Here is a 12,384-nt window from a genome sequence, read left to right as displayed (position 1 = left end):
AGCGTCCCCTACAGAACTGTCAGCGTCCCGTACAGAACTGTCCGCGTCCCCGTACAGAACTGTCCGCGTCCCCGTACAGAACTGTCAGCGTCCCGTACAGAACTGTCCGCGTCCCGTACAGAACTGTCCGTGTCCCTACAGAACTGTCCGCGTCCCCGTACAGAACTGTCAGCGTCCCAGTACAGAACTGTCAGCGTCCCCGTACAGAACTGTCAGCGTCCCCGACAGAACTGTCAGCGTCCCCGTACAGAACTGTCAGCGTCCCCATACAGAACTGTCAGCGTCCCCGTACAGAACTGTCCGCGTCCCCGTACAGAACTGTCAGCGTCCCAGACAGAACTGTCCGCGTCCCCGTACAGAACTGTCAGCGTCCCGTACAGAACTGTCCGCGTCCCCGTACAGAACTGTCCTCGTCCCACGTACAGAACTGTCCGCGTCCCCGTACAGAACTGTCAGCGTCCCCGTACAGAACTGTCCGCGTCCCCATACAGAACTGTCCGCGTCCCCATACAGAACTGTCCGCGTCCCGTTCAGAACTGTCCGCGTCCCCGTACAGAACTGTCAGCGTCCCAGTGGAACTGTCAGCGTCCCCGTACAGAACTGTCAGCGTCCCCGTACAGAACTGTCAGCGTCCCCGTACAGAACTGTCAGCGTCCCCATACAGAACTGTCAGCGTCCCCGTACAGAACTGTCCGCGTCCCCGTACAGAACTGTCAGCGTCCCCGTACAGAACTGTCCGCGTCCCCGTACAGAACTGTCAGCGTCCCCGACAGAACTGTCAGCGTCCCCGTACAGAACTGTCCGCGTCCCCGTACAGAACTGTCAGCGTCCCCGCACAGAACTGTCCGCGTCCCCGTACAGAACTGTCAGCGTCCCCGTGACAGAACTGTCCTCGTCCCCGTACAGAACTGTCCGCGTCCACGTACAGTGTGGCGCCAGGCATATTGTCCGGTTACGCGCAGAGGGGGCTGAGGTGGTCTTGGGGAATAACGGAGTTATTCCCCCATAATTTGCAAATAAATTCATTAAAAATCCTACAATGTGATTTTCTGGATTTTTTCCCCTTATTTTGCCTGTCATAGTTGAAGTGTACCTATGATGAAAATTACAGGCCTCTCTCATCTTTTTAAGTGGGAGAACTTGCACAATTGGTGGCTGACTAAATACTTTTTGCCCCACTGTAGATATGCAGTTGAAGTCTGAAGTTTACATACACTTAGGCTGGAGTCATTAAAAGTCATTTTCAATCACTCCACAAATTTCTTGTTAACAAACTAAAGTTTTGGCAAGTCGGTGAGGACATCTACTTTGTCCATGACACAAGTAATTTTTCCAACAATTGTTTACAGATTATTTCACTTATAATTCACTGTTTAACAATTCCATTGGGTCAGAAGTTCACATACACTAAGTTGATTGTGCCTTTAAAATGGGTCTTCTAAATTGACAATGACCCCAACCATACTTCAAAGTTGTGGAAAAATGGCTTAACCTCTCTTGGGTAGGGGGCAGAATTTTCAACCCCCAGAAGCTAGGATATGCATAGTCAACACTCCAAAGTTTCTAAAACTGTTAAAATAATGTCTGTCGGGCGGCAGCGTAGCCTAGTGGTTAGAGCGGTGGACTAGTAAACGGAAGGTTGTGAGTTCAAACCCCGAGCCGACAAGGTACAAATCTGTCGTTCTGCCCCCGAACAGGCAGTTAACCCACTGTTCCCAGGCCGTCATTGAAAATAAGAATGTGTTCTTAACTGACTTGCCTGGTTAAATAAAGGTAAATTAAAAAAATAACAGAACTGATATGGCAGGCGAAACCCCGAGGACAAACCATCCAAGGATACATTTTTTCAGGTCATATGATTTTCCAATGGTTTCTTTGGACTACCCTTATTATTAGGATCCTGGTTGGTTCCTATGGCTTCCACTAGATGTCAACAGTTCCTATGGCTTCCACTCAATGTCAACAGTTCCTAGGGCTTCCACTAGATGTCAACAGTTCCCAGGGCTTCCACTAGATGTCAACAGTTCCTATGGCTTCCACTAGATGTCAACAGTTCCTAGGGCTTCCACTAGATGTCAACAGTTCCTATGGCTTCCACTAGATGTTAACAGTTCCTAGGGCCACTAGATGTCAACAGTTCCTAGGGCCACTTGATGTCAACAGTTCCTAGGGCTTCCACTAGATGGCAACAGTTCCTAGGGCTTCCACTAGATGTCAACAGTTCCTAGGTCTTCCACTAGATGTCAACAGTTCCTATGGCTTGCACTAGATGTCAACAGTTCCTATGGCTTGCACTAGATGTCAACAGTTCCTAGGGCTTCCACTAGATGTCAACAGTTCCAGGACTTCCACTAGATGTCAACAGTTCCTAGGGCTTCCACTAGATGTCAACAGTTCCTAGGACTTCCACTAGATGTCAACAGTTCCTAGGACTTCCACTAGATGTCAACAGTTCCTATGGCTTCCACTAGATGTCAACAGTTCCTAGGGCTTCCACTAGATGTCAACAGTTCCTAGGGCTTCCACTAGATGTCAACAGTTCCTAGGGCTTCCACTAGATGTCAACAGTTCCTAGGGCTTCCACTAGATGTCAACAGTTCCTATGGCTTCCACTAGATGTCAACAGTTCCTAGGACTTCCACTAGATGTCAACAGTTCCTAGGGCTTCCACTAGATGTCAACAGTTCCTATGGCTTCCACTAGATGTCAACAGTTCCTATGGCTTCCACTAGATGTCAACAGTTCCTAGGGCTTCCACTAGATGTCAAGTTCCTAGGTCTTCCACTAGATGTCAACAGTTCCTAGGTCTTCCACTAGATGTCAACAGTTCCCATGGCTTCCACTAGATGTCAACAGTTCCTAGGGCTTCCACTAGATGTCAACAGTTCCTATGTCTTCCACTAGATGTCAACAGTTCCTATGGCTTCCACTAGATGTCAACAGTTCCTATGGCTTCCACTAGATTTCAACAGTTCCTATGGCTTCCACTAGATGTCAACAGTTCCTAGGGCTTCCACTAGATGTCAACAGTTCCTATGGCTTCCACTAGATGTCAACAGTTCCTAGGACTTCCACTAGATGTCAACAGTTCCTAGGACTTCCACTAGATGTCAACAGTTCCTAGGACTTCCACTAGATGTCAACAGTCTTTAGAAATTGTTTGATGTTTTTCTTTTGAGAAATGAAGAAGTATTCATATTAAGTGTAAGATCTTCAATGGTAAGGCTTTAATTATATCGCTATTTCTGACTTTTGTGTTGCACCTGCCTGATTGAAATATGTTTTTCATGTGTTTGTATGCGTTGCGCTGTCCTCAGATAATCACATTATTTGCTTTTTGCAAAAGCCTTTTTGAAATCTGACACAGCGGCTGGATTAACAAGAAGTTAAGGTTTATTTTGATGTATAACACATATATTTTCAAGAATGTTAAATATTTTAAATTGGTATTTTTGAATTTCGCGCTCTGCAATTTCAACGGATGTTGGCCAGGTGGGACGCTACCATCCCACCTGCCCATAAGAAGATTTAAGGACAGCAAATTCAAGATATTGGAGGGGCCATCACAAAGCCCTGACCTCAATCCCATAGAAAATTTGTGGGCACAACTGAAAAAGTGTGTGCGAGCAAGGAGGCCTAGTAACCTGACTCAGTTACACAGGCTCTGTCAGGAGGAATGGGACAAAATTCACCCAACTTATTGTGGGAAGCCTGTGGAAGGCTCCCAAAACGTTTGACCCAAGTTAAACAATTTAAAGGCAATGCTAGCAAACACTAATTAAATGTATGTAAACTTCTGACCCGTTGGGAATGTGATGAAAGAAATAAAAGCTGAAATAAATCATTCTCTCTATTATTATTCTGACATTTCACATTCTTAAAATAAAGTGGTGATCCTAACTGACCTAAGACATGGGATTTTTACGAGGATTAAATGTGAGGAATTGTGAAAAACTGACTTTAAATGTATTTGGCTAAGGTGTATGTAAACTTCTGACTTCAACTGTATATATTTTAAACTATTTATTTAGATGGTGACATTGTCTGCCAAAGTAACAGCCCTGTAGACAAAGAGCTCTCAGTAGGAACCAAAACATTTAAAGGACACTTTCTCAAACGTGAGGTTACACGTTTATCATCCTTCAAAGCAGAATTACTTTCCCATTTTCTAGCACTGAGTATCTACCATCATCCAGTTTTTATTTAAATTTAACGAGGCAAGTCAGTTAAGAACAAATTCTTATTTTCAATGACGGCCAAGGAACAGCAGGCTAACTGCCTGTTCAGGGGCAGAACGACAGATTGTTTCCTTGTCAGCTGGGGGTATTCGATCTTGCAACCTTTTGGTTACAAGTCCAACACTAACCACTAGGCTACCTATTATCCAATGTAAAAAAACACAGAATCGACCGAATCGAGCCGGTCGGTCACATTTGACTGTGTAAAACCTAGCAGTACTACTGATTTCTCAGATAGCTATATATATATATAGATAGAGGCAGATACACTTGAAGTCGGAAGTTTCCAAAACTCTAAATATCCAATTACTGAAAATGGACATGTAGTGTTTTGGAATGAAACTCTTCTTATGTTTCCCCATCTGAGCTCAGAGTAGATGAGAGATGTAATGTTTGTCTCTGTTGTGTTGAAGTCCAATCAAGCAGGAGAGACCAGCCTCCCTGTTCCCAGCTGTGTGTCCATGAAGAGTGACCAGTCTATCGGTGAACCTATATTCTTTAGAGAGGGAGACTTTTCTACTGAACAAAGGTAAGAAGAGCTCATGGGTCATGGTCAGTGAGTTAAACAACACCGTCTAGTTGTCACACCCTGACCATAGTTTGCTTTGTATGTTTCTATGTTTCGTTTGGTCAGGGTGTGACCTGAGGGGCATTCTATGTTGGATGTCTAGTTTTGTCTGTTTCTGTGTTTGGCCTGATATGGTTCTCAATCAGATGCAGGTGTTAGTCGTTGTCTCTGATTGGGAGCCATATTTAGGTAGCCTGTTTTGTCATTGTGGGTTGTGGGTAATTGTCTATGTTAGTTGCTTGTGTCAGTACAGTTCTTATTATAGCTTCACGGTCGTTGCTCGTTTATTGTTTTGTATAGTTTGTTCAAGTGTTCTCTGTTGAATGAATTCACGATGAGCACATACCACGCTGTCCTCCGATCCTTCCAACTACTCCTCCTCAGACGAGGAGGAGGACGACGACGATCATGACACTAGTCATTTATTTTCAATTTTGTTTGTTGTTTTCATCATCCATATGCTAATCCTTTTTCATTTTCATAGTCCAAAAACAATATTAAACAAACACAACATTCCCTCCCTCTGTGTGTGTGTGTGTGTGTGTGTGTGTGTGTGTGCACTCCCTGGATGAGGAGATTTGATCTAATGTTTTGTCCACAGAAACCAACAGGTGAGATCAGAGTCAGAGATTCTCAGTGGTCAGTCTTCCCAGAGTCATCAAACAGACCTGGACTCCATATTCAGTGTATGTGGTCCTGTTATGTACATTTGTTTTTGTTAACCTCAAATAAAGTTGATCTGTCAATCATTCATTAATGTGTTATTGAGAAAGCATTTATTCTCTTGCTTAACTTATTTACTTTATTTATTTCAGTTGCTTGAAGAGAATATTATGACATTTGTGAAGAACAAGCTGAAGATATTCAAGAGGATTCTTAGTCCAGAACTCCCAGAAGGCTTTGAGAGTCAGAAGCAGGATAAGGAAGTGGTGGATGCTGAAGATGAGAAGCAGGAGAGCAGTGCCAGAGAGGGGGCTCTGAAGATCACACTGCACATCCTGAGGAAAATGAACCAGAAGGAGCTTGTGACACACTGGAGAAATGTAAGAGCTGTCTGTCTCATGTTGAATACTGTTTTATAACATTTAAAAGCTGTAGCTAAAGTACAGCTAAAGTAGCTGTGTAACTCAATGATATTGTAGCAGCCTTAACACAACACCTGGTGACCTCATCAAGTAGCAGCAGGATGTGTTGTGGTGATTTATTTAGAGAGGGAGGGAGGGAAAGAGAAAAATTAATAATACAGCATTAATAAGACCATCAATAATTATGTCAATCATCTGTAATCAAATACACATTTATACAGTCAGTTAAGATAATACATTATTGTAATTTAAAACTTTATAACAGTCCTATATACTGTAGGCACTAAAACAGTAATATTAATATCCTCTGTGTTATTTCTTCATTCAGATGAGCTTGCTGTGATTTGCCAACGTGAACTCAAATCTAATCTAAAGAAGAAGTTTCAATGTGTATTTGAGGGTATCGCTAAACAAGGAAATCCAACACTTCTCAATAAGATCTACACAGAGCTCTACATCACAGAGGGCGGAACAGGAGAGGTCAACAATGAACATGAGCTGAGACAGATTGAGACAACAACCAGGAAACCAGCAAGACTAGATACTGCAATCAAATGTAACGACATCTTCAAACCCATAACTGGACAAGATAAACCTATCAGAACTATGCTGACAAAGGGAGTCGCTGGAATTGGAAAAACAGTCTCTGTGCAGAAGTTCATTCTGGACTGGGCTGAAGGAAAAGCCAATCAGGATGTCCAATTTGTATTTTCATTCCCTTTTCGGGAGCTGAATTTGATGAAAGGGGAAAACACTTTCATTGAACTTCTCAATCACTTCTCAATGGAAACCAAACAATCAGGAATCTCCAACTACAACAAGTACAAAGTTCTGTTCATCTTTGATGGTCTGGATGAGTGCCGACTGCCCCTAGACTTCCAGAAGAACAAGATCTGTTGGGACGTCACAGAGTCAACCTCAGTGGATGTTCTGCTGACAAATCTCATCAAGGGAAATCTGCTTCCCTCTGCTCTCCTCTGGATAACTACCCGACCTGCAGCAGCCAATAAGATCCCTTCAGGGTGTGTTGACCAGGTGACAGAGGTACGAGGGTTCAATGACCCACAGAAGGAGGAGTACTTCAGGAAGAGATTCAGTGATGAGGACCTGGCCAGCAGAATCATCTCACACATAAAGACATCAAGGAGCCTCCACATCATGTGCCACATTCCAGTCTTCTGTTGGATTTCTGCAACAGTCCTTGAACACATGCTGAAACATAAGAGAGAAGAGATGCCCAAGACCCTGACTGAGATGTACACACACCTTGTGGTGTTTCATACCAAACAGAGGAAAGAAAAGTATATTGGGAAAGAAGAGACAGGTCCACACTGGAATAAAGAGATCATTCTGTCACTGGGAAAACTTGCTTTTCAACAGCTTGTGAATGGCAATCTGATTTTCTATGAAGAAGACCTGAAAGAGGCTGGCATTGATGTAAATGAAGCCTCAGTGTACTCAGGATTGTGCACACAGATCTTTAAAGAGGAATGTGGGCTGTACCAGAACAAGGTGTACTGCTTTGTTCATCTGAGCATTCAGGAGTTTCTGGCTGCTGTATATGTGTTCCTCTCATTCATCAACAACAATGAGAATCTAATGGCCAAACTGCAAACAAAAGATGAGTCTGAAGTTACTGTCTACAAGAGTGCTGTGGATAAAGCCTTACAAAGTGAGACAGGAAACCTGGACCTTTTCCTCCGCTTCCTTCTGGGCCTCTCACTGGAGTCCAATCAGAAGCACTTACGAGGTCTACTGACAAATTCAAGAAGCAGCTCACAAACTCATCAAGAAACTGTCAAGTACATCAAGGAGAAGATCAGGGAGAATCCCTCTCCAGAGAGGAGCATCAATCTTTTCCACTGTCTGAATGAACTGAATGACTATTCTCTAGTGGAGGAGATCCAAAGCTTCCTGAGATCAGGAAGTCTCTCAAAACCCAACCTGTCACCTGCACAGTGGTCAGCTCTGGTCTTTGTGTTGCTGACTTCAGAAAAGGAAATGGATGTGTTTGACCTGAATAAATTCTCCAGATCAGAGGAAGGTCTTCTGAGGCTGCTGCCAGTGGTCAAAGCCTCCAGAGCTGTTCTGTGAGTAAATAAAATGACATATAAGAACTATTCATCAGGAAGAAATATTAGAGTAAAATATATATTATAAGAAAAACATAATGAATAACACATTAGTATAACAAAATGACAAACACAGTTCTAGGAGACGGAAGATGAATCTATATGTTGTTTGGGAGAATAAACCAAATGCATCTGCCATTGTCCTTCTACACTACTGGTGTTAAATTAACAGTGTGTTTGTGAAGTCATGATGATCTCTTTGTCAGGCTGTCAGGCTGTGGAGTCACAGAGGAAGGCTGTGCTTCTCTGGTCTCAGCTCTGAGGTCAAACCCCTCACACCTGAGAGAGCTGGACCTGAGTAACAATGACCTGAAGGATTCAGGAGTGAAGCTGCTCTCTGCTGGACTGGGGAATCCCCACTGTAAACTGGAGACTCTGAGGTCAGTATTCCTGTAGTTGGTCAACAAGTGATAACTGTTCACCAGATCCACATGTGTTTACCAGACACACATAGTCCACACCATATGTGTTTGGACAGTGAAGCTAGTGCCCCTAGCTTTAAGAGGTTAATTGTGTCTTTAAAATGGTGACTAATACTTGTATGTTTGAGAAATTAGATTTCTGAGATTTGCATTTGGCGCCCTGCAATTTAATTGACTGTTGGCGCTAGCGGAACCCCAGTCCTAGACGGGTTCAAGAAAAGTGGTAGATTGATAAGTTCATGTTTTAAGTATCCCTATATTTCTGTTATTACGGTGCTATCACTCTGTTATTAACACGCCTGGGAGTCTCAGTGTTGATGGACCTGGCCTGAATGTAACCATGTATTGTGGTAATACGGTGTTGAACTGGAACATAGACGTCATTTTGACACTGACATACTCAATACAATCTACATCTGATACCTGTTAGAGTTGCGTAAATTCGAATCTGGTATCAGGATAAATATAACAATGAGTCACCGATTTTATACTATGTATTTTTATTAGCTAAGTAATAAATGGCAAATGCAACTTTCGTATATACGGGCTCACTGTAATACCACGCAGGGCAGAACAGAGAACTGACAAGATGTATGTAAACAGTATTCTTATACTGTGATATTGTTCCAACCCATCTGTTGGCCTATCACAGTAGAGGCTGGGCGTGGTTTAAACTTGCTCAGCCTATTGCAGGTGCTCAGGCGGGTCCCCGCTTCTTGGAGTTCTCCCTCCATCGATGTATCCATGTTCTGGTTCTTACTGTTCACAACTTTGTAAGACACAGCAAGTCACACCATGTGCTCAATATTGTTACATACAAACACAAGGACAAAGCATCTGCTGGGCTGTTATCTACAGTTTTGCAACATGCAGGTCACACCATGTTACTCAGTTCTTGTCACACACAAAACAGGCAAGTAGCAAGCAGTTGTTTAATCTCATAATGATGCTCCAGTGCACAAATGCAGACACCTCACACAACCAACATCAGATAATATTTAATCATATATATGCTAATGGCTATAATGGCTAACATACCTCACTGTCAAAATAGATAATGTAAAATACAGATATCACTGTCTAAATAGATATGGTGTGGACTGTATACCTCACTGTCAAAATAGATATGGTGTGGACTGTATACTCAATACAATCTAAATCTGATACCTCACTGTCTAAATAGATATGGTGTGGATATGGTATGGTGTGGACTGTATACTCAATACAATCTAAATCTGATACCTCACTGTCTAAATAGATATGGTGTGGACTGTATACTCAATACAATCTAAATCTGATACCTCACTGTCTGTCTTCTGACTGATACTGCTTTTTAAACTGGTCTGGTCAGTCTACTATAATATTTGTACTATACATGTTTCTATCTGCAGGCAATACTTTGATCATTTGTCATTTTTTATGATGATACACTATTTTACGAATAGATATGGAAGGTTTCAGGACACTGATATATCTGAATATGTTGAAAAAATATACTGCCACTATTTTCACCACCAAAGAATATCAGTGTGATTTTAATATGATTTGACTCTTTGCAGGCTGTCAGGCTGTCTAGTCACAGAGGAAGGCTGTGCTTCTCTGGTCTCAGCTCTGGAGTCAAACCCCTCACACCTGAGAGAGCTGGACCTGAGCTACAATCACCCAGGAGACTCAGGAGTCAGACTGCTCTCTGCTGGACTGGAGGATCCACACTGCAGACTGGAGAAACTCAAGTATGTAGAGGGTTTATGTCAATATTCATATCAGACATGTTTGACTTATCAGGCTAGTTAAGACAAACATTCTTACCACCGCTTGGACAAAGTATGTGTGTGTGTGTGTGTGTGTGTGTGTGTGTGTGTGTGTGTGTGTGTGTGTGTGTGTGTGAGTTCAGGTGTATCCCTCATGACTGTCTGTTCTTCTGCTTACCGCTACAGTGTGGAACATGGTGGAGAGAACACAATGAAACCTGGACTTAGAAAATGTGAGTGTTGACTGCTGTGAAGAATATGACTAAGAATATGTCTTAATTCAAGTTAAGTCCATCATCATTACTTACTTGGTCATATTAAATATCAGCTGTAGTTCTACAGAAGCAGAAATCAGGGACACCAATGTTTACAAAGAGTTGATTTGACTGTGTGTGTGTGTGTGTGTGTAATTAATGGGAATAAGTGTGTTTTATATTACCATACAGTATAAGATATGATCATTTAACAAGTCTCAAGTTACCTTAACTTCTCATTTTGATACCTAGAAACATCTACATTAAATGAATTAGTGAAAAGTGAGTTAACATTCTAATGTGAATGATGATGATTTCTAATATTGTGTCTGGTTTCATCCATCAGATGTCTTTGATCTCACACTGGACCTAAACACAGTAAACAGACTCCTCTCTCTGTCTGAGGAGAACAGAAAGGTGACATGGAGGAGAGAGAAGCAGCCGTATCCTGATCACCCAGAGAGATTTGAGGACTGGGGACAGGTGCTGTGTAGAGAGGGTCTGACTGGGCGCTGTTACTGGGAGGTAGAGTGGAGTGGGAGAGGGGCTGGAATAGGAGTGACATATAAAGGAATCAACAGGACAGGAAAGGGAGATGACTGTTGTCTTGGATGTAATGACAAGTCTTGGAGTTTGATCTGCTCTGACCACAGTTACTCTGCCTGCCACAATAATAAACCCACTACCATAGATGTCCCCTCCTCCAGCTCCCACAGAGTAGGAGTGTATCTGGACTGGCCAGCCGGCACTCTGTCCTTCTATAGAACCTCCTCTGACACACTGACCCACCTGATCACATTCACCTCCACATTCACTGAGCCCCTTTATCCAGGGATTTATCTTTGGTATGATGGCGACTCAGTGTCGCTGAAATAACACACTGGACTCACACACACACAGAACACACACAGGGGTTTCGTTTTATGGCGACTCAGTGTCCCTGTAAATAATAAATAAATAATAATAATATACACACACACACACACACACACACACACACACACACACACACACACACACACACACACACACACACACACACACACACACACACACACACACACACACACTGACACACACAGGACACACACACTGACTGACAACACACACACAAACTGGACAGACACACACACACACACACACACACACACTTGACTGAAACACACTGGACACACACACTGGACAGACACACACACACAACACACACACTTGACTGAAACACACAGGACACACACACTGGACAGACACACACACAAACACACACTGGACTGAAACACACAGGACACACACACTGGACAGACACACACACACACACACACACACTGAAACACACTGGACACACACACTGGACAGACACACACACACACACACACACTGGACTGAAACACACTGGACACACACACAAACTGGACACACACACACACACACTGGACACACACATTGGAAACACACACACACACACAGGACACACACACACACACACTGAAAACACACACACACAGATACTGGACACACACACACACACACAGGACACACACACACACACACTGAACAAACACACTCACTGGAAACACACACAGACACACACAAATACACTGGACACACACACACACACACAAACACTAGGTCACACAAACACTAGGACACACACACATACATTTGAAACACACACACGCACACACACACACACACACACACACACACACACACACACACACACACTGGACACATACACAGGACAAACACACACACACACACACACTGGACACACATACACACACAAACACACACTGGACAGATACACACACACACAGAACACACACAGAACACACACACACTGGAAAAACACAAAGACACAAAGACACACACTGACGCACACACACACACTGACCTACACACAGAACACACACACACTGGACACACACACGCACTGT

The 12,384-nt window shown here is 43.2% G+C and overlaps 1 protein-coding gene across 1 annotated transcript; it reads left to right on the top strand.

The window, feature by feature from the left end:
• Positions 1-5,639: 5,639 nt before the first annotated feature.
• LOC121838763 (NLR family CARD domain-containing protein 3-like) lies at positions 5,640-10,254 on the top strand. Its single transcript, XM_042312449.1, has 4 exons — positions 5,640-5,712; positions 5,760-5,849; positions 6,220-7,981; positions 10,005-10,254. The coding sequence occupies exons 1-4, from the start codon at positions 5,640-5,642 to the stop codon at positions 10,237-10,239; spliced, it is 2,160 nt and encodes a 719-aa protein (XP_042168383.1). The 3' UTR covers positions 10,240-10,254.
• Positions 10,255-12,384: the final 2,130 nt, after the last annotated feature.

Source organism: Oncorhynchus tshawytscha, unplaced genomic scaffold (assembly GCF_018296145.1).
Source record: "Oncorhynchus tshawytscha isolate Ot180627B unplaced genomic scaffold, Otsh_v2.0 Un_contig_7690_pilon_pilon, whole genome shotgun sequence".
Lineage (NCBI taxonomy): Eukaryota > Metazoa > Chordata > Actinopteri > Salmoniformes > Salmonidae > Oncorhynchus > Oncorhynchus tshawytscha.
The sequence above is the reverse complement of the archived record's forward strand: the minus strand, read 5'-3'. Positions and strand labels throughout refer to the sequence as shown.